At 41.4% G+C, this 27,459-nt stretch overlaps 3 protein-coding genes and 1 long non-coding RNA gene across 4 annotated transcripts; all 4 read left to right on the top strand.

Moving 5' to 3' along the window:
• Positions 1-1,452: 1,452 nt before the first annotated feature.
• Positions 1,453-5,024, top strand: LOC120061990 (proteinase-activated receptor 4-like). The gene is made up of 2 exons (XM_039011777.1): positions 1,453-1,848; positions 3,427-5,024. Exons 1-2 carry the CDS (start codon positions 1,737-1,739, stop codon positions 4,503-4,505), a joined length of 1,191 nt encoding a protein of 396 aa, XP_038867705.1. The 5' UTR covers positions 1,453-1,736; the 3' UTR covers positions 4,506-5,024.
• Positions 5,025-8,967: 3,943 nt separating this feature from the next.
• On the top strand, positions 8,968-13,633 carry LOC120061989. The gene is made up of 3 exons (XR_005478375.1): positions 8,968-9,063; positions 12,352-12,511; positions 12,729-13,633. It is a non-coding gene; the product is annotated as an uncharacterized LOC120061989 (long non-coding RNA).
• Positions 13,634-20,814: 7,181 nt separating this feature from the next.
• LOC120062249 (leukocyte cell-derived chemotaxin-2-like) lies at positions 20,815-23,907 on the top strand. Its single transcript, XM_039012074.1, has 4 exons — positions 20,815-20,949; positions 21,185-21,296; positions 21,573-21,724; positions 22,194-23,907. The coding sequence occupies exons 1-4, from the start codon at positions 20,910-20,912 to the stop codon at positions 22,358-22,360; spliced, it is 471 nt and encodes a 156-aa protein (XP_038868002.1). The 5' UTR covers positions 20,815-20,909; the 3' UTR covers positions 22,361-23,907.
• A 459-nt stretch (positions 23,908-24,366) lies between these two features.
• On the top strand, positions 24,367-26,769 carry LOC120062250 (leukocyte cell-derived chemotaxin-2-like). The gene is made up of 4 exons (XM_039012075.1): positions 24,367-24,491; positions 24,722-24,833; positions 25,116-25,267; positions 25,725-26,769. Exons 1-4 carry the CDS (start codon positions 24,452-24,454, stop codon positions 25,889-25,891), a joined length of 471 nt encoding a protein of 156 aa, XP_038868003.1. The 5' UTR covers positions 24,367-24,451; the 3' UTR covers positions 25,892-26,769.
• Positions 26,770-27,459: the final 690 nt, after the last annotated feature.

Genomic DNA, 27,459 nt, shown 5'->3' with positions numbered 1-27,459 from the left:
CATATCAACAGTAGGCTTATTGAGAACGCGACTCACTCATAAAATACAATTTACGGGAGCCTAGTATCTTATATTGAGGTGATGTGTGATGTGTAAAGGCCTATACTCAATGAAGCCAATTACAACAATCTTTGAATCTTAATTGGAGTTTTTTGAAAATGTGGTCACATAAAAAAAAGAGAGATTTCACCGTAGTTTTGCAAAGTTCTTTGAGTAAATGTGTTTGGTAACACTTTGCCAGATGCAATAAGACAATTACAGAAACACATTATCAGTAATAGCCTGTTGAGGCTGAATATATAAACACCAGGGTGGCATGCACACACACACTTCCCCTACATCCGTGATCCCTCTTTTCCGTTTGCTAAGATCCTATCGTTTCCTGTGAGATGTCAGCAATTCACATGAAAACACATCAGCATAACATTAGCTAAGCACTGTGGACACAGAAGTTGAAGTCCTTCTTAATCCACTTGCCCTGTGCTAGAAGGGACAAGGACTGTAATGCTGATGTGTTGCAGACCCTATTTGACTTTGCTATTAGTCCTTTCAAGGCCATTGCCTTGATATGCCCCTGTTCTTCTCTGACGGAAGTGTCTGCTCCTCATGCAGGCCTCTACCTCTCTCCTCACAGTTACCATACTGGGGACACAGGACATGTGCTTATCCAGCTTGATAGACTGTGTGTTTGTAATGTTTATTTGTGTGTGTCTGAGTAGGGTTGCTTGGTATACGTGTGCGGAAGGACAGACTGCCAAGACAGGAGGAGTAAATAAACCAAGCTACGTGAAAAATAGAGGTCTCATATAAAAGGAATGGTTGGATATTTATACAAGAGAGTATTTGGGTGGAAAGCACAACCTCTCTGCCCAGTGTCGGATTATTGAAACTTATTTAACAACAGCTTGTCCTCCTAAGAACGGCAGGAATGTATATCCTCTGGCGTCAAGACCTGACATTTTTTGTGGGTTGTGTTTTAAATGGCATCTGAGGATGCACGATTGAGTCCGGTATGGACAACAAAGATTGCTGCAAGGGAGAGGTGGATTGGGAACATACGGCTGTTGTTTAGGACAGGATATTTTCAATGAATGTCAGAACATGGAACTCTTGAGCACAATGACACTTACTTAGGAAGTGTGTGTGTGTGGTTGTATGTGTGTGTTTGTGTGTGTGTGCTCTTACGAGAAAGGGTCATTGGGTGTGAATGGATGTCTGTCTGGAATAATGCATGCCTTACTATGGCCCCAGAGGTGAAATTACCATATTTCCTGTTCCTCAAAGCGTGGCGAAGATCAACTCACCGCTCTCTCCTCATATGAATCACAGCATGAGAAGGACAATGTCATGCCCCCACCACCAAACATGCACCTCCCCCAGAGGCAGAACTAGACACACAGCTGGACCATATTAGAATTGAGCATAGGAGTACAGTGTAGAAGAGACCGGTGTAGTCTGTTGAAGTCAAGCTGCTGAACTCATCTGAGACACAGCGAAGACTCTTGACAAACTTTGTCAGGAATACAGTGATTTGAAGGGTGATATTGTGGCAAAGGAGATAACAATTTCAGACTTCACTGTATTACATCACAGGACTTGGGACACGGGGGGCTGCATTACACGGAGCAGAGAAAGGAAGGAAGGAAGGGAGAGGCAGCTTTCTCTGCTTGTGGAAGTAGCTCCTAACCATAAATTATAGCTTTCGCTGTGAGAGAGTACGGATCCTCTGCAGCACCATGGGTCTCTTTGCTCCAGCCGGGACTCTGCTATTGCTGCTCTCGCTCTCTGCTCTCAGCCATGGCTGTTCCTCCTCTCCCACCACGGAAGAGTGCACTGGCATGGGCGTCCGTAAGTTGGTGCATCTTTTTCTTCTTCTTCTTTCGACCCAAACTCCTTCAGGTCACTTTCATTAAGCAAACCCTTCGTATGGAAGGGTTTGTCGTTAAAAACTCTGAATGTGTGTGTTTGTGTGTGAATTATTTTTTATTTTGGTAGGTGTTCATGTACGTAGCTTGGATGTGGTCATTTCAGTTGAGGAAGCTTATCTTTCCCTGTGATTTTGAAGATATACCGGCATGCAAGCCAATCTACTGCCTCTTATCTACTGAGTAGGAATGTGTTCTCTATAGGGTAGTTTATGTACATTATTGCCATATACCGGCCAGCTATTTCCTGTAAATTAAATTATTAGCTGAAATGAGCCTGAGCTCTCTGGGAACTGTCACTATAGCCTGCCACTTAACTGTAATGGCTAAAACAACATCAGGCTAAACTGGAATGTAAATGTCATTGGTGATTGAAAAAAACGAGTGTTCACAATGCTGAGCCACTACACGCACATGCAAGGTACTGAACAAGAGAGCTAACCCTCTTAGAAAAAAGGTGCTGTCTAGAACCAACAAGGGTTCTTTGGCTGTCCCCATAGAAGAACACTGTGATTTTTGGTTCCAGATAGAACTCTTTTGGGTTCCATGTAGAACTCTCTGTGTAAAGGGTTCTACCTTGAACCCAAAAGGGTTCTTCCTGGAACCCAAAACATTTATACTATGGGGACAGCCGTTATACTTGTCGAACCCTTTTTTCTAAGTGTGTAGGAGCTAAACGAGCTTCATCTATCTGCATTTCAAATGTGATAAATATACTGAACAAAAATATTAAGGCAACATGTAAAGTGTTTCATAAGCTGAAATAAAAGATCCCAGACATTTTCCATAAAAGCTTATGCACAAATTTCTTTACATCCCTGTTAGTGAGAATTTCTCCTCCTCCTCCTTCTTCTGTCCTTCCGGGACAGATGGCAGACAATGTCGCAATGATATGTACACAATTCCTGGTAACTGAAAATGCCCTAGCTCTTCAATGGCCTGCTTACTCACCAGACATTTCATCCATTGACATGTCATCCATGTTTGGGATACTCTGGATCGACGTGTACGACAGCGTGTTCCAGTTCCCGCCAATATCCAGCAACTTCGCACACCTTCGGACATACAGTACCACAGACCACTTTAATGGTCTTGCCAGACCCCTCCCATGACCATAGGTTATTTTCAAGCTGATGAGATCACTTTGTTCTTAATGATCTGAATCCTAGCTTGAGATCCACTCGCGTAACTCAAGTTTTCACCCAACATGTCCTTTCGACTACGGATGTGAAAGACCTGCAAGCTTTTCGCATTGGGCTGAATCCTAACTTAAGAAATGCAGGCATTTCTCCATCCTTTGTGTATATCACACATTGATGTTATTAGAAGTTTGTGTCACCTACACATTTCAAGTTAGGGGTATGCCTTATCTGAATGCTTAACTAGGATGCACAGCTTTTGCTAGGTAAAATATCAGTATATGAATGCATTTATACTGAAAATAAATTTCATGCAGAACCTCTAACAAATCATCAAATCTCTTCTGTTTCTACCTCGACAGGGCTGCGCTCCTTCAAGCTGGTGTCCAACTGCAACTTCACCACCCTGAAAGACAAGCAGATCCAGGAGGTGCAGGCTCCCACCACCGTGCTCTACGTGCCCATGCTCTACCTGGTAGCCTTCACTGTGGGCCTCCCGGCTAACCTCCTGGCCCTGTGGGTCCTTCTGTTCCGTACCAAGAAGATGCCATCCACCATCCTCCTTATCAACCTCACCGCCACCGACCTCATGATACTGATGGTGCTCCCGTTCCGCATAGTCTATCACTTCCAGGGCAACGACTGGGTCTTCGGCGAGCCCTTCTGCCGCGTGGTCACGGCGCTCTTCTACGGCAACATGTACGGCTCGGTGCTGTGCCTGGCGTTCATCGCCGTCGACCGCTACGTGGCATTGGTGCACCCGTTCGGTGCCAAAACCCTCCGCAGCCACCGCACCTCCCTTTACATGAGCCTGGGCGTGTGGGTGGTGGTGCTGGCCGCCATGGTGCCTCTCCTCGTCTCCCGCCAGTCCTACAAGCTGGACGAGCCGAGCATAACCACATGCCACGACGCGTTGCCAGAGGAGGAGCATGAGAACTACTTCCTGCCCTACTTTCTCACACTCTTCTTTCTCTGCTTCCTGCTCCCCCTGCTGGTCGTCCTCTACTGCTACGGCTCCGTGATACGCACCCTAGTGGCGGGAGGCCAGCGCTACGCCCACGCTGTGCGCGTCACTGTGCTAGTGCTGGTAGTGTTCGTTGGCTGCCTGCTACCCAGCAACGTCCTCCTTCTCCTGCACTACTCCGACTCCTACCTGGTGGATGACGGGGAGGACCTGTACGTGCCCTACATGGTTAGCCTAGCTGTTAGCACGTTGAACAGCTGCATCGACCCCTTCATCTTCTACTACGTCTCTGACGACTTCAGGGAAAAGGTCAGGACGGTGCTGTGTTGCCGCGGCGACAACGGGAGAGACTCGACCACGGGGAACCAGGTGTCCTATTCGTCCACCTCAAAGGGGACGCAAAGGTCAAAGGTGACACTGCTGTCCAAGTCTAGTCGGAGCCCGGTGACGTCAGAGGGGGAGGTAGCATGCAGATAGGCATTAGAGAACTAGACGTGTAGGCACTAGGATCAGACGAAGACTCAATCTTGTGTTGTGGCACACAATGTTTTCCTCTGGTTTACGTGAGACTCATCTCATTTATACAGCCAATGACTTTTATCGTATATTGTGAATAACAAAAAATGGATGGCATTCTGTGCAATTTCCATAAACATGCAGTCAATGGAGGGAGGTGTTTAGGAACCATCATCATACAGGGATACAATAGTCTCTTTAGATATCCACTTTGCCTCCCACAATTTTCAAATGCTCTTCACTGTTGCCTATGGTCTGGTTTTCGAGATGAGGGTTTGTATCATTAGAGTTCTACAGGATTACACAGTCACTCTATATTAATGGACTGTCTTATATAAATACGACAAAATGGGATAAACACAGCTGCAGGGTGTGTTGTCCCTATTCTTCGGTCTAGGTCAGTGTTTCCCAAACTTTTTATAGTCCCATACCCCTTCAAACATTCAACCTCCAGCTGCATACCCCCTCTAGCACCGGGGTCAGCACACTCTCAAATGTTGTTTTTGCCATCATTGTAAGCCTGCCACACACACACACACACTATACAAATCATCTATTAAACATAAGAATGAGTGTGAGTTTTTGTCATAACCCGGCTTGTGGGAAGTGACAAAGAGCTCTTATAGGACCAGGGCACAAATAATAATATAATAATAATCAATAATTTTGCTCTTTATTTAACCATCTTACATATAAATCTTATTTGTACATCGAAAATTGTTAATAACTCACCACAGGTTAATGAGAAGGATGTGCTTAAAAGGATGCACATAACTCTGCAATGTTGGGTTGTATTGGAGAAAGTCTTAAATCATTTCCCACACAGTCTGTGCCTGTATTTAGTTTTCATGCTAGCGAGGGCTGAGAATCCACTCTCAAATAGGTACATGGTTGCAAAGGGCATCAGCGTCTTAACAGCACGATTTGCCAAGGCAGGACACTCAGAGCCCATCCCAATCCAGACATCTGGCAGTGGCTTCTGATTAAATAAAATTTTCACAGAACCGCTTGTTGCAATTTCAATGAGGCTCTCTTGTTCAGATATCGGTAAGTGGACTGAAGGCAGGGCATGAAAGGGATAACGAATCCAGTTGTTTGTTTCATCCGTTTCGGGAAAGTACCTACGTAATTGCGCACCCAACTCACTCAGGTGCTTTGCTATATCAACTTTTACATTGTCCGTAAGATTGAGTTCATTTGCACACAAAAAAATCATATAATGATGGAAAGACCTGTGTGTTGTCCTTGTTAATGCAGAAAGAGAAGAGCTTCAACTTCTTAATCATAGACTCAATTTTGTCCTGCACATTGAATATAGTTGCGGAGAGTCCCTGTAATCCTAGATTCAGATCATTCAGGTGAGAAAAAACATCACCCAGATAGGCCAGTCGTGTGAGAAACTCGTCATCATGCAAGTGGTCAGACAAGTGAAAATTATGGTCAGCAAAGAAAACTTTAAGCTCGTCTCTCAATTAAAAAAAACGTGTAAATACTTTGCTCATTGATAACCAGCGCACTTCTGTATGTTGTAAAAGCGTTACATGGTCGCTGCCCATATCATTGCACAGTGCAGAAAATACACAAGAGTTCAGGGGCATTGCTTTAACTATTTTCACTGCAGTGTCCAAAACGTCTTTCAAGCTGTCAGGCATTCCCTTGGCAGCAAGAGCCTCTCGGTGGACGCTGCAGTGTGCCCAGGTGGCGTCGGGAGCAACTGCTTGCGCGTGCATTACCACTCCACTATGTCTCCTTGTCATGGCTTTTGCGCCATCAGTAAAGACAAACACATCTTGACCACCAAAGTCCATTTGATGTCACAAAGCTGTCCAGTACTTTAAAAATATCCTCTCCTGTTATCCTGGTTTCCAGTGGTTTGCAGAAGAGGATCTCTTCCTTAACTGACGTAACGGACATATACCAGGAGCTGTGCCAGGCCGCCACGTCTGTTGACTCAACCAGCGGTAATGCATATAATTCACTGGCTTGTATGCGAAGCAGTAATTGTTTCAAAACATCTCCTGCCGTATCACTGATGCGTGTTGAAACAGTGTTGTTTGATGAAGACATTGTCTGCATAGTTTTTTTGGCCTTTTCCCCTAGCATTGTCCCAGCCATATCCGCGGCAGCAGGAAGAACTAAGTCCTCCACAATAGTATGGGGCCTGCCTGTCCTAGCCACTCGGTAGCTCACCATATAAGACGCCTCTAGCCCCTTCTTATTAATGGTATCTGTTGCTTCTATACATGTCTTACTACTCGAAAGTCATCTTAGTTCTTGCTCTAGAAAGAGGAGTGGGAGGCCCCAGTGCATAACTGAGCAAGAGGAAAAGTACATTAGAGTGTCTAGTTTGAGAGACAGATGCCTCACAAGTCCTCAACTGGCAGCAAATGCTTGTCCCCTTGCTCAGTTGTGCACCGGGGCCTTCCACTCCTCTTTCTATTCTGGTTAGTGCCAGTTTGCACTGTTCTGTGAAGGGAGTAGTTCACAGCGTTGTACAGGATATTCAGTTTCTTGGCAATTTCTCGCATGGAATAGACAAGAATAGACTGACGAGTTTCAGAAGAAAGTTATTTGTTTCTGGCCATTTTGAGCCTGTAATCGAACCCACAAATGCTGATGCTCCAGATACTCAACTAGTCTAAAGAAGGTCTGTTTAATTGCTTTTTTAATCAGAACAATAGTTTCAGCTGTGCTAACATAATTGCAAAAGGGTTTTCTAATGATCAATAAGCCTTTTAAAATGATAAACTTGGATTAGCTAACACAACGTGCCATTGGAACACAGGAGTGTTGGTTGCTGATAATGGGCCTCTGTACGCCTACGGAGATATTCCATTAAAACAAATCTGCCATTTTCAGCTACAATGGTCATTTACAACATTAAATGTCTACACTGTATGTATGTCTGATCAATTTTATGTTATTTTAATGGACAAATAATGTGCTTTTCTTTCAAAAACAAGGACATTTCTAAGTGACCCCAAACTTTTGAACGGTAGTGTATATATATTTACGGCATTGCGCGTACCCCCAGTTTGAGGATACCTGGTCTAGGTGAAATGCCTATATAGAGTGGGTATAACCCTTTCATGATCTACATGTACTGATACAAATATCTCATAGTATGGAATCAGCATTACTACACAGTATTACACATTTGTTTTCATTGTATTATCTCAACAATCCAGGGGTACATTCCTACAGGTAGTGTGACCTATTCCATAGCTTACAGCTCTGTGGTAAATGTTTCAATTGTCTGTGGAATAGCTGAACAGTTTGTACCTAGAGGTCAACAACAGCATATTACATTAAGCCGTTCTAAGTGACGCCATCTTTTTTTTCCATTTAGACGTGTTGGCCAAATATAGGCATGTCCATGTGAAAATGGGTACGCGTCTGGAATGGATTCTATTCATACCATTCTGTGACTGCTTGTCTGGAACACATTCAGGTTTTGGATATTTCCCTCCAAGATTATACATCATGGAGGGTTTTTAAGGTGAAGGATAGAGTCAGCAAAACATCATAATGTGGCTTTGTCAGAATTATATACCCTTCATTTAGCCATTAATAATGATTTTGATGTACATTAGGCTGGTTTATACTTGAATTGGTGGCCTGGTATTTTATAGTATTGTTTCCACTGGTATTTATTCAGCTGGCATTTACTAAGAAAGTATGTTGTATTATTGTTGTACTTACGTATATTCACAGGTTTAAAGAAATCACAAAAATAAAGTGCTATAATATTTTGAGGGGAATGGGAGTTATATCCTATAATATGCTGAAGCACACATATACAGTATCACCCCAAATGTGTTTTTTCACACTCTCTCAAACTTCCCTGACATCACTTGAGTGGAAACCAAATGTGTTCTTTCACACTCTCTCAAACTTCCCTGACATCACTTGAGTGGAAACCAAATGTGTTTTTTCACACTCTCTCAAACTTCCCTGACATCACTTGAGTGGAAACCAAATGTGTTCTTTGCTTATCTACTGACAATGGTTTTTCCCCAAAACGAAACACAGAAGGAAGTTTCCTCGTCAATTCCGGAGCCAAGACATACACAGTGCACTTGCCTTCGCTGTGGAACTTTCCACAGAGGCAGTAAATCAATACTAGCTCCCACTATCAACATGTAAATGGTTGTTTATCGGGGCTCTCAAAACACATTGAAATACCAAACCACTCTATCAAGAACTATTCATCTTTCAACAGCAATACCAACGTTTATACATGCGCATTTATTTAAACAAAGGGATTAATATCAATGTAACACCAAGTAGACAAAGCCTATGAGTGTGTAATCAAGTGCCAGCAAGCAGTGGATCCAACGCCTTCTTTTGGCCAATTGTGTGGAGTGATAAGGGGTATCATGGCATAGCAGTCTTGGGGGATGGGGGGGAAGGGGGGAATAAGTGAGTGACACCCATGACCAGTCGAAGCGTCTGTTGGGTGGGTCTAAACCAGAATAATAACCTTTGTCTTCATTGGGATTCCAATACATTTGACTAGGTATGTAGTTTTTTGTTCATAAACTTTGAAAATACCAATATTGATAACAATATCTGCATGTGTCTAATGGAATATTTGAATTTACGACGTAGTCTGACATACAAAGAAAACCATTTGTTAAAAATAAACTTTTGCACATATACAAAGGCTTTGGCATCTGAAATACTGTAAGTGCACGTTTGAAAATAGGTTGGTTAGACATTTGTCACTTTTGCAACGTACCAAGTTCTCCTTTTCCTGTATTTGGTTAATTCAATTGAGATTAAGGTTGAACTGAATGAACAACAGAGACAAAATGCAAGTGTAAACACCTCTTGAAATAGTTTGGGGAATGGCCTCGTCTCTGAGGGATGATCCTCAGAGCCTGATCCTTTGATGGCAGGTAGCCCTATGCGAGGCAGCTGGCATTGAAATCTCCCCCTCGGAGATTAAAAGGTTCCAATGACAGGTTTTAGCTGGTGATGGTGGGGAGGTGGAGGGTTGTCGGTAACTTTCGCTGTGACACAGCAAGTACGAGAACATGGGTAAGTTTGACATACAAACACATCCCAAGATGTATGCCCATTGGTTGAGAGAGAGGAATGTGATAAGACTGTGCCCATAGGTTAAACAACAAGCATAAGGAATTTGCATTATGCTGCTCATAGGCTATGAGGCAAATAGGTGAATGACATTCTGTACGTTGATAATGGAAAACACGAGGAGAGACATGATGCTATGCTGATGATGTTCATATTTTTAAACACTAACATACATTCCCATTATGCACATAGAAGAGGAAGCAATGTGAGCTATCCATTCAGACCAGCCATACCGATTGAACCTATGAGATGAACTACATTAGATTAGAAACTTCTCTTCAGCATGTCATTAATTCCTCTCCAATTGCTGAGCATCAAATCACACCCAATCACATTTTATTAGTCACATGCGCCGAACACAACAGGTGTAGTAGACCTTACAGTGAAATGCTTACTTACAAGCCCTCAACCAACAATGCAGTTAAAAAAATTAGGAATAAGAATAAGAAATAAAAGGAACAAGTAATTAAAGAGCAGCAGTAAAATAACAATAGCGAGACTATATACAGGGGGGTACCGGTACAGAGTCAATATTAACTATATAACCGGGGGCACCGGTTAGTCGAGGTAATTGAGGTAATATGTACATGTAGATAGAGTTTTTAAAGTGACTATGCATAGATAATAACAGAGAGTAGCAGCAGCGTAAAAGAGGGGGGGGGGGGGCAATGCAAATAGTCTGTGTAGCCATTTGATTAGATGTTCAGGAGTCTTATGGCTTGGGGGTAGAAGCTGTTTAGAAGCCTCTTGGTCCTAGACTTAGCGCTCCGATACTGCTTGCCGTGCGGTAGCAGAGAGAACAGTGTATGACTAGGGTGGCTGGAGTCTGACAATTGCTAGGGCCTTATTCTGACACTGCCTGGTATAGAGGTCCTGGATGGCAGGAAGCTTGGCCCCAGTGATGTACTGAGCCGTACACACTACCCTCTGTAGTGCCTTGCGGTCGGAGGCCGAGCAGTTGCCATACCATGCAGTGATGCAACCAGTCAGGATGCTCTCGATGGTGCAGCTGTAGAACCTTTTGAGGATCTGAGGACTCATGCCAAATTTTTTCAGTCTCCTGAAGCTGGATGGAAGATGAGAAGGGTAGCTATAGATGTGAGCCAATGCAAATCTGAAAAATCTATAAAAGTAATGGCCCATTTGAGCTTCTCAAAATAGGTAAGTTTGGTTAAAATGCCAAATAATTATTAATTGTACTCAGTAACTAAATGAAGGAGGGAGAAAGAGTATTAATGTTAGTGTTTACACACTTGTATGGGCACTTTCTGTACAGTATGTATAGGACAAATAAACACACATTCATACCTCTATGTTTGTGAGTGTACCTCCATGTTTGGCGTATGCATGCTGTGTGTGTACGTGTGTGTGTGCATGTGCATTAGAGCAATTAGGATGCACACACTTAACTACTAGACCAATCAATGGACTTTCTCCATGTCAACAGGGTTAGCTTTGGCAAACCCATAGCAGACACTACCAGCCTCATAGTGGGCTGACAAAATGGAGGCTAAATGACCTGTGAGGCTAATGGTTTCTTCCTCTAATGGTCTGGAAAGCCTTAGCATGGCCATTAAAACACAGACAATCAGGTTTAGCAATTCACAGCATCCCCAGAGTAACTCCCCTACGTCATTTCAATTGATTCTCCAAAGAGGCTTTTCTCATGAAGATTATTGGAAAAATAGGATTGTGATAACCGTCAGGGAACCCAGCGTCTGAACACAGGAACCTAAACTGAAACCTGAATGACATTTGGATGAGGTTTTGATCTATTGTAAGGGTTGTTGAGGTGAAATATGTTTGGTAACACATGCAGTATACTCAGGAAAACAAATTCATTGTTTGTGGTGGGCAGTGACACTCAAAATTCAATTGAAGAGAAATGAGTGGTAATACAAACGGAACATCTAAACTGTCATCGTCATCTCAACTTCTCTGTCACTAAATCATGAACACTGGCCATTATGTAAGTATTTGTGCAATATAATGTGGGTAACAGAAACAATACTGGTCATGATTTGATGAATGGTAAAAAGGTTTACATTTCATCACTTCTTAGTTGGTTTGATTAGTTGTAGTTCAAATATCTAGCTAATTGGTGAAACAGAGGTGAAATGAGGTGAAGAACCAAGACATGCCAGAAACAAAAGTGGTGTAGCCCGACATCTAGTGGAGAAGTTGAGATTCAGCACATTTTGATCATATTCAGGGCCCTGAGCATATGCCACGTCTGTGCTTAGTCCTACTGACGTGAATGTGGCTGCAAAGAGCTGATGTCATACGTTCAACTTAAGATCAGATTCCCTTTGTACTTTCCTATGTTATTCCTATTGCTATAACTATGTTATGGATGATAACATTGCTATTGATGCATTCACTGAAAAACGGAGATAAACCGTAGCGTTGGTCATGCAACAAATATCCAGTATGCGTCATGAAGTCTCACTTTGTCGTAAAGTTATGTATCATGTGACTATCTGTTAATACGTTGTGACTTACCTGTCATTTTTACCTATTGCAGCCTTTGCAGGTGACACTCGTCTCGTCTTGCTTTGTTTGACGGCACAATGGATCTTGACGCAATGAGTGATAGTGAGAGAATGCTAAGAGTTCAGATATCCCGAGGTCACAGACGCAGACGATTTGTCTAAAGTTAAGCACGTAACACTCGAAAACCTGACAAATCCTACCTCATCTCCCTTAGACATATCCACTGCAGTGATGGCTGGTGCTCTTGGTCACTCTCCTAGCAGTGGTCACTGCGACAATGTGATTTTACCGACAAAGGACCACGAAGAGGCAATGTCAAAGAGCAGGACAGCCCGAAGTCCCCAAAATCCTCCCCCAGAGCATCCTGAAGCGCGGTAAAGTTAGGCCTATAAGCAGAGTTAAACTGCAAATTGAAGCTCTACTAGTGGGTCCAATTGATTATGACAGTCTGATTGAAACATTACCAGCTTTCCGCCATCTAGGTGTCATATGCCTAACAATACGTGTCTGTTCAAATAGTCACTCCCTTATTTTATCAAAGCTTTGCACTCACGTCTTTAATGTGTGTTTTTTCTCTTTTCCTGTGTCCAGCCAGAGAAAGACAGATGTCACTGAGGAAGAGGAGGAGGGTGATGATGAAACTGACGTTAACACCGTCAGTTAGAAATGTTACACGGCTTAAACCGGACAGCATGCTTTCAAATGTTTACTCCTTGATGAAATTTGTCTGTGTTATATGTAGGCAGGTATATGCTGCAAATATGATATTTTTGTACAACATTCACATTTGATTAAAATATGTATTGTTCAACCAAAACAACAAGATGTTTGGTTAAGTAATACTGATTTATGTCATAAAAAAATAGATTTAGAAGCAGTGAAATTATTGTCACAGTATTGTTACAGTAATTAACCCTTCGCAAAATAACCTCCCTTGGTTACTGTTGTTAAGTCGGACAAGCTTAGACTTTTATCTTCCTGCGAACATGGAGAAACACACAGTAATAATACTAAGGGAACTCCCAAAATAGGTACTCGGTATTTTTGAGACAACCATCAATTATACTCATATAGGAGCAGACAAAAAGGCCTTCAATGGAACTCTGGAGAGCCCAAGGTGAAATGTCCACTACAAGCTTGCCACAACAAGGGTTGGTGCCGAAACTAATCAGTTGGACGGGCCTTTGATATATTCTTCTTCTTTGATGGGGTTTAACGGCGGTTGGAATCCAATGTTATTGTGAATTACCGCCACCAGCTGGACGGGGTATTCAAACATTGCAGGAAAGGGGAAAACAACATCTTACAAAATTAAACAAATCAACTCACAAAACCCATCCACTTCTTCAATCCCAGTCCACTCCACAATACATCTCTACACAGGCTCAGGGGCCTGTGATGGCGAAACATCCACCGACAGGATTTCTTGCACAGACTTGGCTGTGAAATCACAAAGACTCCAAAAAAATTCAGCTGCATTCACAATGATTCCAATTTTTGGGGGACTTATTCTCTGCTTGTGCTGTACAGTTTATGATCATTGCAATAAATAATACAAAGTCCACCTTTTTAAACATTTCATAGCATTTCATTATCCCTCGGTTGATGTTTCTTCCCCACCACCCGTTCCTTTCGAATGTTCACATCGCCTCCAGATAGGTGACACATTGGACACTCCTTACCCTTCCCACCTCATTCTCCTTCACCCTAACTTTTTCATCGTTGAACTTATATGATTGGCATCTAAACTTTCATAGTATTACCACGACGACCGGCAAAACAGTTAGTCTTTCAATCACCCACGTGGGTATAACCAATGAGGAGATGGCACGTGGGTACCTGCTTCTGCAAACCAATGAGGAGATGGGAGAGGCAGGCCTTGTAGCGCGATCTGCATCAGAAATAGGAATGACTTCTATTTTAGCCCTTGGCAAAGAACCGTAGTATGGATGAAGCAAATGTATTTTCTCCATCCACCATACAGGTCAGTTGACGTGCACCAACCACTCCATCGATGTCTTCAGTAATATCCTCTGCCTTTTTTTCTTGCGCCACTCCAGAAATAACCCCTTTGATAGGTGCCCTGCTACGAAAATCCATACAGGAAACATTCCACTCCAATATCTTTTTGAGTTTTAAAACATGCTTATTCTGCTCAGCAGACATACAAAAAAATCGAAATATGACCACTTCTTGTGACTCTCACCGACTCCACACTTTCCTCCAACTCATTCCAGATTTTCCTCAAAGATGCTAAATGGATTTCCCAAGTAGCATTGATCCAAAACTCACTCCATCTAAAAACGAGTCTAGTGGTTTCCTATTTTCCACCACAGCGTTACCTCTCTTGTTTGGCCTTTGATATCCATAGGTTGGCACGTTTTTTTCATGGAACTTCCTATGTGAGTAAATGCAGCAGTAGGCCTAGAACTTCCATCGTCGACTAAGTAAATACATAGGCCTAAAGCCAACAAATAAAAACAGTAGAAAATATGATGAAAATTCAGGTTCTTTCAATCACATTCATCTCTCTACTCCGCCTGTCTGCCTCCGTTTCTGTCTGTCTTGACTTGAGCTATTGCTAGTGAAGTGACTTGTCTAGTTAAATAAAGGTTAAATAAAATAAAAAACTGGATCTGGCCCGAAGCAGTTGCTAGCGAACTTGCAACATTGTATCAACTAGCCTATTCACGGGCCCTCAGAGTTTCCCGCGCCAGTGAGCTCGGGACAGACAGCTCAGGACAGACAGCGGTTTCCAACTGGATATATGGGATCATCAGATCCTGATATTTTTCTCTTCCACACCGAGGCTTGGTGATTAACGAGGCCGGGAGTGTTGGAAAGATTTTTCAAATACTGAGGAACTATCATTTGCAATGGATGTAAACAAACAGACTTAATTTAGAATGTGTGAGGTGAAAAAAAATGACTGAGCTGCTCAGTTTATTAGTGGTGGACCTGTTGAATTAAGACAATCAGAAATCATACATTGCCAAATGGGCACTTTACTACATTTGTATGCAGCAGGCCAGGTAGGACTACCTCAATGCATGCTCAGGCGACACGCGCTCACTCAACGTTATCAGGACATAGAAACACAACAGTGGCATAAGCCAAAAGGCAAGAAGATTGATGACAAGCCTATTCCAGCGGTCTTGGAGACAAGGGCAAAAGTGAGCCGGAAGAGAAGTCTACTGCAGTTATAACTTTGATTGGTGAGCTACACGTGAATGCATTGTTTACATCTAATGCATGTAATAACCAATTCAACCACAAGAGGATATTTTAACACAGATGCAAATCCATTATATATTCAATTGTTACATATCAAAGAAACCCATGTTTTAGATATGGGCAGGTACTTACTGTATAGGCACAAATCTATGGTTAGCAGCAGAAACAGTATGGTATCCACAAACAAATGTCATCAAATGTTTCCACCTACATGGTTCTATGTTTATGTTCTCAGGACAGTGTCAGAAGTAACAGATGAAGATGGGTGGGCGTATAACGTGAACGTCTAGCAACCCGAAGGTTGCACATTTGATTATCATCACGGACAACTTGAGCATTTTAGCTAATTAGCAACTTTTCAACTACTTACTACTTTTTAGTTACTTTGCAATTACTAAATATGCTAGCTAACTCTTCCCCTAACCCTAACCTTAACCCTTTTAGCTAACCCTAACATTAACCATTTTAGCTGACCCTAACCCTAACCTTTACCCTTTAAGCTAACTTGTAAACATAATCCTAACCCCTAGCCTAGCTAACGTTAGCCACCTAGCTAACGTTAGCCACCTAGCTAGATTTCTTAACATATCATATTATAACGACACAGGGCGAGACCCAGATGCAGACACCGGAGGCAAATGGTTCGAGTCTCTGATATTTATTGAAAAACAAGGGTCAGGCAAGAGGCAGGTCGAGGACAAGCATAAGTTCATAAACCAGGTCATAGTCCTGAAGTTACAGGGTGGCAGGCAGTCTGGAGGTCAGGCTGAATGGTCAGGCAGGCGGGTACAGTGTCAGGGCAGGCAAAGGGTCAGAACCGGGAGGACTAGAAAAACAGAGACTAGGAAAAACAGGAGCACGGAAAAACACGCTACTTGACAAGATGAACTGGCAACAGACAGACAAAAGACACCGGTAGAAATACACAGGGAATAACGGGAACAAATGGGAGACACCTGGTGGGGGGTGAAGACAAGCACAAGACAGGTGAAACAGGGTGTGACACATATGTTTCACAAATTCATAACATATAATACAAATTGTAATTTGTAACATATCATAGAAAATGGTTGATGGACATCCACAAATTATTACATACCATATGAAATGTAACATATCATACTAAATGGAGTGTCTCGGATTTACGCAGATAATATGAAATTCTCTGAGACCAGGTTGAGAATACCCATTCAGATTTCTGTCTGTGTGCATGGGTGTGTGAGGACTGGCCTACAATAAGAATGTGTGGCTGGAAGTTGGACAGCAGACTCCAGTCACCCAAGTCATAGACTGTTTTCTCTGCTACTGCACGCCAAGTCTAGGACCAAAAGGCTCCTTAACAGCTTCTACCCCCAAGCCATAAGTCTGATGAACAATTAATCAAATGCCCCCCCCCCCCCCACCACCATTTGTTACGTACACTGCTGCTACTCGCTGTTTATTATCTATGCATAGTCACTTCACCCTTACCTCCATGTACAAATTACCTCGACTATCCTGTACTCCCGCACATTGACTCGGTACCGGTGCCCCCTGTATATAGCCTCATTATTTTATTATGTTACTTTAGTTTATCTGGTAAACATTTTCTTAACTCTTTCTTGAACTGCATTGCGTGGTCCCATGGTGTTTATACTTGCGTACTATTGTTTGTACAGATGAATGTGGTACTTTCAGGTGTTTGGAAATTGCTCCCAAGGATGAACCAGACTTGTGGAGGTCTACAATGTTTTTTGATTTTCCCATGATGTCAAGGCACTGAGTTTGAAGGTAGGCCTTGAAATACATCCACAGGTACACCTCCAATTGACTCAAATTATGTAAATTAGCCTATCAGAAGCTTCTAAAGCCATGACATAATTTTATGGAATTTTCAAGCTGTTTAAAGGCACTGTCAACTTAGTGTATGTAAACTTCTGACCCACTGGAATTGTGATACAGTGAATTCTAAATGAAATAATCTGTCTGTAAACAATTGTTGGAAAAATTACTTGTGTCATGCACAAAGTAGATGTCCTAACCGACTTGCCAAAACTATAGTTTGTTAACAAGAAATTTGTGGTGGTTGATAAACAAGTTTTAATGACTCCAACTTAAGTGTATGTAAACTTCCGACTTCAACTGCATGTAAACATTATTAAGTGAATGAGATACCATAGAATAGTACAGAAAACAGTATATACATATGAGATTAGTAATGCCAAAAAAGTAAACATTAAGTGACTAAGATACCTAGAATGTCACGCCTGCTCCCGCTCTTCCTCTCTCCAGCATTGCACACTCCTGCTATTGTCACGTTCCTGACCTGTTTTCTGTTGTTTGGTATGTGTTTATTGGTCAGGGCGTGAGTTTTGGGTGGGCAGTCTATGTTTTCTGTTTCTATGTTGGTTTTGGGTTGCCTGGTATGGCTCTCAATTAGAGGCAGGTGTTTGACGTTTCCTCTGATTGAGAGTCATATTAAGGTAGGTTGTTCTCACTGTTTGTTTGTGGGTGATTGTCGTCCGTGTCTGTGTCTGCGCACCACACGGGACTGTAGCGTTTGTTCGTTTGTAATTAGTCTGTACCTGTTCCTACGTGCTTCGTGTTGTATGTAAGTTGTCATGGTTTAGGTCAGTCTACATTCGTTTTTGTTATTTTGTTTTCTAAGTGTTATTTCGTGTTTCGTCATTTTTGTTTAATAAATCAGTATGAATTCACACCCCGCTGCACGTTGGTCCAATCCTTGCTACTCCTCTTCGGATGAAGAGAAGGAGGAAGCCCGTTACAGCTATCATCATTACGCACTTCCCCCCCATCATGTGCATCAGCGATTATTGGACTCACCTGGACTCAATCACCTCTGTCATTACCTTCCCTATATCTGTCTGTTTCCCCGCTCTGTTCCCTGCTTCTGCATTGATTGTCATATGTCCTTGTATACTCATGTGCTGGCTCTGTTCCTGTCTTGTTTTATGTCTGTTCCTGATTAAATGTTTGACGTACCTGCTTTTCATCCCCGGCCCTTACAGAATACAGTATATACATATGAGATGAGTAATGTAAGACATGTAAACATTATTAAGTGACTAAGATACTGTAGAATAGTATAGAATACGGTATATTTGAGATGAGTAATGCCAGATATGTAAACATTATTAAAGTGACTAGTGTTCCATTCTTTAAAGTGGCCAGTGATTTCTAGTCTATGTCTAGGCAGCAGCCTCTAATGTTCTAGTAATGGCATTTTAATAGTCTGATGGCCTTGAGATAAAAGCTGTTTTTCAGTCTCTCGGTCCCAGCTTTGATGCGCCTGTACTGACCTCGCCTTCTGGATGATAACAGGGTGAACAAGCAGTGGCTCAGGTAGTTGATATCCTTGATGATCTTTTTGGCATTCCTGTGACATTGGGTGCTGTATGTGTCCTGGACGGCGGGTGGTTTGCCCCCCGGTAATGTGTTGGGTAGACCACACCACCCTCTGGAGAGCCTTGCGGTTGCGGGTGGCGCAGTTGCCATACCAGGAGGTGATAGAGCCCGACAGGAGGCTTTCAATTGTGCATCTGTAAAAGTTTGTGAGGGTTTTAGGTGACAAGCCACATTTCTTTAGCCTCCTGAGGTTGAAGAGGCTCTGTTGCGCCTTCTTCACCACACTGTCTGTGTAGGGGGTCCATTTCAGTTTGTCAGTGATGTGTATTCCAAGGACCTTTAAGCTTTCCACCTTCTCCACTGCGGTCTCATCGATGTAGATAGGGGAGTGCACCCTCTGCTGTTTCCTGAAGTCCACGATCATCTACATTGTTTTGTTGACGTTGAGTGAGAGGTTGTTTTCCAGGCACCACAGTCCCAGAGCCCTCACCTCCTCCCTGTAGTCTGTCTCGTAATCGTTGATAATCAAGCCTACTACTGTTGTGTCGTCTGCAAACTTGATGATTGAGGCGTGCATGCCCACTCAGTCATGGGTGAACAGACATCCCTCCCGCAGAGGGGGAGAGGTATAGAGGAATTGGTGGGTGGTGGGGTTTATGACCTCATGCCCATCGTAAATTATAAGGCAGCAGCCCGACTCCTTCCTAGTCTCTAATGTGAGAGACTGGAATGCATGTGCCTTATGGAGAATCTACCTCAGAATTGTAACATGCAATAAATGGACTTTGGGACATTATATTTCACCAGCCAAAATGGTGGTAACAATGATAGATGGAATATGAAAATGAATGTTATTTTTGTTATGTTATTGTTAAATGGAAATGTCACAATTGTTCAACTTCATTTTCATCATCTCCAGCACCACCCCAACATCAACATATGTGAAAATTACATGTTTCTATGTTTTGACATCATCGGTGTGCATCCTGTGATTTGAACCAATTATGATTAGGAATTGCCTACAAATTGTCTACTAATTGGTTCATTATGTCATTGGAAACACTGATCTTATGAAGCGGAAAAATTGTGACATTTCCCTTCAACCAGGTGGTAGCTGGCTTCTTTTTTCTCCTTGTAATATATTGAGATATTGTACATTATGCAAAAGGTTAACTTCACTTAGTTGCTTACCTTGGAGCAAACATATGTGTCCTTCGTTATCTTGCTTGTGTTCAACTATGAATGACCACAAAGCTTTATCCACAACCTACACTTCTTTCCGTTAGGTTTTGGTTTTGGAAAGGGTATAAAAAAGACACCACTCTCTTACCTCTCCAGGTACAGACTGTCAGCATTACATGTGCCCCAGGCACACCGTTTTACCATGTTCTGTTCACTTGTAGCAGAGAAAGGAAAAGTATCCCTGCCTGTAGCCCATAGAAACTATGAGGATTTTTTTTCAAGGGTCAAAGGGGTCAATTATGTAAAACTGATTTGTGAAACCTTTGATGGTTTCTTATACCCAGGTGCTTTACATACTAACCAATACACTTGAACATTATCACATTAACAGGTCAAAGACGGCCATTATGTGTTTTTCTTTATTATAATTTGGTATTATTGTATAATGTACACCATGTGTTAGGCACTTATTTCTGTTATAAAGTTTACATTTATTCTCTACTAGTGGAGTATATTCATTGCTTAAAGTGATACTTGACCCAAATGTCATCATTTGTCAAAATCAGAGTATTCTGAACAAACCTTATTTGCCAAGAAACAGGTAAAGGTCAGGGACAGGCTTCAAGTCCAAAGAAATGCTTTCGTGGCGGTTTCTTCTCGACAATGCAGCAATAATAAAACATTATAAAATATAATATGAACATAAAGTCAATTACCCAGAAGAATAGAATAAACATTTTAGCATAACACCACTTGTTTACCCTGCTGTCCACCATTTTGTTCTACCAAATCGTTTTTTTTCTGGATTTCATAAAGTAAACAAAGCATTTCCAAATTCAGGGTATTCTACCCTGATGAAAGAGTGTGAAACAAGGGTGTGCAATGTGGGAAAGTTTAACTTCAAGAGGTATTTAAGCACAGACATTATGCAGTCAGAAACACAGATGGAAGCTGGGCAAGACTTTCTTGTAGATTTTCTCCTTGAGTGAAAGCATCATCTAAGGCTTTACCATGAAGACTACTGTTCTTTTGTTTACTGTGGTGCTCATAGGTAAGAATAACCAAAAATGACATATATTCATTCAACTATTAGGTCAATCCATTGCAATATCAAATCAAGTATCTGTCCAGCTCGCACATGCAGTTTGGTTCTGGGTGCAGTTTGTGTTCAATATAATTTTGGCATTTTAATATAAAATATAAATACTTAAATAGTTTAGTAGAAAATATCAGCATAACAGATTTTCCTCCTTAATCAATATATCTGTGGTCCATCCCATCTCTAGCTGTGTTGTCAGAGTGTGAGATGGTCAAGTTTGGTCAGCTGTGCAGCGGCAACTCCAGTAACAGGAGGAGGACAGGAGACAGATGGGGACAAGGACACTACGGCGCACGCAGGTATGGCAAGTGTGTGTGTGTGACTGTAGTATGTGTGGCATGTATTTTGATATATCAGTTTGGTTTTGTATTATTTTACTGTCCGCAATTTACCTCATACTTTAGTTGATAAGATTCCATGACAATGATTGAAATCTAAAAACCCATTAATTCAATATTAATGCTCTTACTGTATACAGTACAAGAATGAAAACATACCATAGTGTTGTGATTGAGAGACTCTCTGAATACTTTGTGAATCCCCCAGCATTAATACCCTTTCCTATCTATGCCCAGAGGAGACCGTGTGCATCAGGGCCTGGACATTGTGTGTAATGATGGGGCCACAGTGTACGCTCCATTTGACGTGAAACTCAACGGGAAAGTGATCGTGTACACAGACCCGAAGAAGGCAGCCATCAACGATGGGATCAACCTCAGTGGAGAGGGTCAGTGTCTATCCTGAGTCATTTTTTTTATTTTTATAACCGAGATAAATAGTTAAGTTAATGCTATGCTTGTAAATATGCATTGTATTCCGATGGAACTCCCTAAAAACCAACCACTTCACTCTGATTGTCGTAGCAGGTTAGGAAAGCATTTTCGCTAACCCTAACCCTAATCCTTTTCTTAACCTTAACTTAATTCTCCTAACCTGCTACATTAATTCTCCTTACCTGCTGTGTAAGTTCTCCTAACCACTAAGAAAAAGTCACTTTTGGTCGTGGCTGTATTGAAGTGGTGTGTTTTTAGGCTGTCCCGTATCCCGATATTCTGTTGTTTCACTGAGGTATGCTAGCAACTAATATGTCACATGGCGGAATGGAATGGATATTGGAAGAATACGTGGCATATAATTGGGTAATGGTTGAATCGATTGTCTAATTGATTGATTGATTGACTGACACTGTTTTCTAGGTCTGTGCTTTAAGCTGTTCTACGTAAAGCCTGACAAGTACTCTGGGGTGGTGAAGAAGGGCCAGAGGATTGGGACCCTGCTGACCATGCAAAGTGTCTACCCAGGGATCACTTCTCACGTCCACGTCCAGATGTGTGACAAGTCTGACCCCACGAAGTTCTTCTAATGGAGTCCCTTTTGGCCTCTCCTACAATCAATCAATCAATCAATCAACAAAATGATTGTAATCATTGGCCAATAGATGGGCTTACTGTGTTTAAAAATAATAATTTGCTTATTATTCTAAACATTTTTAGTACAGTATAAAATACATATATGTTGCACACTTCTGGAATAAAGTTTTACATTAACCCTATAAGCATCAAGGAGGAGTAGGAGGATACGCCGAATATGCCTGATGAAGAGCTCCAGGCCTGTCTATCCGACTGACGCTTCTCCCTCCCTGTATCATCGACCCGCCCTGCACTACTATTGCTTTTCTGAACAGCCTCAGCACCCTGTCAGCTGTGGAAGACCATGTCAAGATCTGCCACTACCCTACATTTGTTTTGTTTAGTTTTTAAAGCGTATTTGAGATTCTCTGTAATGAAAAGTGCTACATAAAATACATCAATGTGGGCATGTTTGCTGGGTTGCTGCTGAAGAGTGGGTCAAATTGGCAGTAGAAGGATGCAGCAAGCTCAATGATGGCTACAAAAAGCGTTTGTCAGCAGTTATCTAGGCCAAAGGCTGTGCAAACATGTACTAGCTCCGGGGTGCCAATCATTTTGTCCATGGTATTTATCTTGAGTTGGTTCTGCAATGTCGAAAATCCAATAACAAGGTCTGGAGACCAAAATATATTCTCAATTTTAACTTAATTGAGAAGAAATAGGGAATTATTGAATAAAAAATGGCAAGGGTGCCAATATATTTGGCTGCAACTGTATCTGTTACCAGAAAGGTAAAAATCTTTACTCAGTAAACACTGACGATGATGAGTTTTTAGGGTCTTTAGAGTAACTTTCATCTTAAGCCATCTTAGGCCAATTTATTTGTAGGTATTTTTAGATGCCACGTTCAAAAAGTTGTTGAATTTTGATGACACAAGAAGCCAGGAGAATTTTAGAATAAGTTGAAAAGCAAGATAGAAAGCTGAATATGGCTGTTGCTTTTCAACACCTGCCTGTGTAACAAATGATGGGGACAGTAAAGGGAGAAGAAAAGAGGGGACACTGAAGAGAGGATAAAATAGGGGGACACTGAAGAGAGGATAAAATAGGGGGACACTGAAGAGAGGATGAAATAGGGGGACACTGAAGAGGGGATAACATAGGGTGACACTGAAGAGAGGATAAAATAGGGGGACACTGAAGAGAGGATGAAATAGGGGGACACTGAAGAGGGGATAACATAGGGTGACACTGAAGAGGGGATACAATAGGGGGACACTGAAGAGAGGATGAAATAGGGGGACACTGAAGAGGGGATAACATAGGGGTACACTGAAGGGAAGAGAGAAGAGCGTAACAATCTCAAGAGTGGTGTGATATACAAGGACCAAAGTTGAGACTGAGGTGCTTTACATACTAACCAATACACTTGAACATTATCACATTAACAGGTCAAAGACGGCCATTATGTGTTTTTCTTTATTATATATTGGTATTATTGTATAATGTACACCATGTGTTAGGCACTTATTTCTGTTATAAAGTTTACATTTATTCTCTACTAGTGGAGTATATTCATTGCTTAAAGTGATAGTTGACCCAAATGTCATAATTTGTCAACATTTTTCTGTATTTTTTTTAACCCAATCAGAGTATTCTGAACAAACCTTATTTGCCAAGAAACAGGTAAAGGTCAGGGACAGGCTTCAAGTTTCAAGTCCAAAGAAATGCTTTCGTGGCGGTTCCTTCTCGACAATGCAACAACAATAAAACATTATAAAATATAAGAATATGAACATACAGTCAATTACCCAGAAGAATAGAATAAACATTTTAGCATAACACCACTTGTTTACCCTGCTGTCCACCATTTTGTTCTACCAAATCTTTTTTTTCTGGGTTTCATAAAGTAAAAAAAGCATTTCCAAATTCAGGGTATTCTACTCTGATGAAAGAGTGTGAAACAAGGGTGTGCAATGTGGGAAAGTTTAACTTCAAGAGGTATTTAAGCACAGACATTATGCAGTCAGAAACACAGATGGAAGCTGGGCAAGACTTTCTTGTAGATTTTCTCCTTGAGTGAAAGCATCATCTAAGGTTTTACCATGAAGACTACTGTTCTTTTGTTTACTGTGGTGCTCATAGGTAAGAATAACCAAAAATGACATATATTCATTCAACTATTAGGTCAATCCATTGCAATATCAAATCAAGTAGCTGTCCAGCTCGCACATGCAATTTGGTTCTGGGTGCAGTTTGTGTTCAATATAATTTTGGGATTTTAATATAAATACCCTTAAATAGTTTAGTAGAAAATATCAGCATAACAGATTTTCCTCCTTAGTCAATATATCTGTGGTCCATCCCATCTCTAGCTGTGTTGTCAGAGTGTGAGATGGTCAAGTTTGGTCAGCTGTGCAGCGGCAACTCCAGTAACAGGAGGAGGACAGGAGACAGATGGGGACAAGGACACTACGGCGCACGCAGGTATGGCAAGTGTGTGTGTGTGTGTGTGTGTCTGTAGTATTTGTGGCATGTATTTTGATGTATCAGTTAGGTTTTGTATTATTTTACTGTCCGCAATTTACCTCATACTTTAGTTGATAAGATTCCATGACAATGATTGAAATCTAAAAACCCATTAATTCAATATTAATGCTCTTACTGTATACAGTACAAGAATGAAAACATACCATAGTGTTGTGATTGAGAGACTCTGAATACTTTGTGAATCCCCCAGCATTAATACCCTTTCCTATCTATGCCCAGAGGAGACCGTGTGCATCAGGGCCTGGACATTGTGTGTAATGATGGGGCCACAGTGTACGCTCCATTTGACGTGAAACTCAACGGGAAAGTGATCGTGTACACAGACCCGAAGAAGGCAGCCATCAACGATGGGATCAACCTCAGTGGAGAGGGTCAGTGTCTATCCTGAATCATTTATTTTTTTTAATAACCGAGATAAATAGTTAAGTTAATGCTATGCTTGTAAATATGCACTGTATTCCGATGGAACTCCCTAAAAACCAACCACTTCACTCTGATTGTCGTAGCAGGTTAGGAAAGCATTTTCGCTAACCCTAACCCTAATCCTTTTCTTAACCTTAACTTAATTCTCCTAACCTGCTACATTAATTCTCCTTACCTGCTGTCTAAGTTCTCCTGACCACTAAGAAAAAGTCACTTTTGGTCATGGCTGTATTGAAGTGGCGTGTTTTTAGGCTGTGCCGTATCCCGATTTTCTGGCTCTGTTGTTTCACTGAGGTATACTAGCAACTAATATGTCACATGGCGGAATGGATATTGGAAGAATATGTGGCATATAATTGGGTAATGGTTGAATCGATTGTCTAATTGACTGACACTGTTTTCTAGGTCTGTGCTTTAAGCTGTTCTACGTAAAGCCTGACAAGTACTCTGGGGTGGTGAAGAAGGGCCAGAGGATTGGGACCCTGCTGACCATGCAAAGTGTCTACCCAGGGATCACTTCTCACGTCCACGTCCAGATGTGTGACAAGTCTGACCCCACCAAGTTCTTCTAATGGAGTCCCTTTTGGCCTCTCCTTCAATCAATCAATCAATCAATCAATCAATTAACTAAATGATTGTAATCATTGGCCAATAGATGGGCTTACTGTGTTTAAAAAAAAAAAGTGCTTATTATTCTAAACATTTTTATTACAGTAAAAATACATACATGTTGCACACTTCTGGAATAAAGTTTGACATTAAAACCCTATAAGCATCAACAGGGGGAAATTTATAATTTCGAAACCCTTTTTTAAATCCTTTTATGCAACTAGTTACAGACATGACATGATGATTTCTGTGTTAATATATAATTTCTGTGGTATATATATATATATATATAATCTCTTTTTTGTATACTAGTTGTACGTGGCTAATCTGACAATGTGGACTCAATAGTAAACTTTGTGAAAAAAACATTATAGATTTAAAACAAATACATGTCTGTCATTGAACAACCCCATACCATGACTAGATGGTGGAAAAAACACCCATCTCTTTAATAAGTTCTTTAGACAATAAAAGCTAATTTACCAACATTTCGGAAAATTTGGAATGAAACTTCTATTGATCAAAATAACTGTTTAAAACATGAAAAACATACTAAAATGTATATTTTTAAACATGAAATTTGACTATAAATGTGTGAAAATGTAAAAATATATGCATATTTTGGGGAATTTAAACCATTAGCTTGTGTTACAAAAGATTAATAAAAGAAAAAGTGTTACTGTTTGACAGAAAATGTCATTTTGCCATCATTTCCAATTTGGGGTCAAAAATGACCCATGTTGGTGCATTTAGGGGTCAAAATATGTTGGTGCTTTTGGGGTATTAACAACAAAATAAATACATCATAAATCATTCCTAATAAATAATGTCTATTTTTGTATCTGAGGCTCCGTTTTGGATTTTTTCATATTTTCGACAGTATCATTCTTCATTGTCTCAATAAAAACAAGGGCGTGGCTGCGCAACTTGTGTTCAGGACACATTTTTCTAGTGCACTAAACAACCTAATATTCTGAGCATGTGTTACTTTACACAACTAAAACCAAACAAAACAAGCGCACCCAGTAAGGCAATGTCGAGCCCATGTGGATGGAGGTGGAAGGGAATGAGGAAGTAGATGTGCTAGCTAAACAGTCCATTCGGAGAGAGGAAGTGGAGATGCCAATGAACAATGCAGCTAAGGGACTGATATGGAAACTAGTGGTGCAGAGATGGTAGGAGCAGTGAAGCAGAGACACTTAGGGCAGGCATCTATTCCAAGTACAGCGGAATAACAAACTTACGGTTAGAAAACAATTACATTTTCTACAAAAAATGATTGACCTAATAAAGCATACATGGTCGGTTTCCATTGTATTGTTGTTTTGGTCAATTTTTGTTGAGTAAGGCAGCTTCAAAATGCAGCTGTTTCAGCCTCGCTCAGTGCTTTATGTGGTGGAGGGGTACAGAGCGTTTGATCTTCTCTGGTTGCGTGTGATTGGCTCAGGGTGCTGTCACTCATGGGGACACTACACTCAGGGTGCTGTCATTCGCGGGGACACTACGTCACCGCAGCACCTGCTCAGAGAGC

Source organism: Salvelinus namaycush, chromosome 17 (assembly GCF_016432855.1).
Source record: "Salvelinus namaycush isolate Seneca chromosome 17, SaNama_1.0, whole genome shotgun sequence".
Classification (NCBI taxonomy): Eukaryota; Metazoa; Chordata; class Actinopteri; order Salmoniformes; family Salmonidae; genus Salvelinus; species Salvelinus namaycush.
The sequence above is the reverse complement of the archived record's forward strand: the minus strand, read 5'-3'. Positions and strand labels throughout refer to the sequence as shown.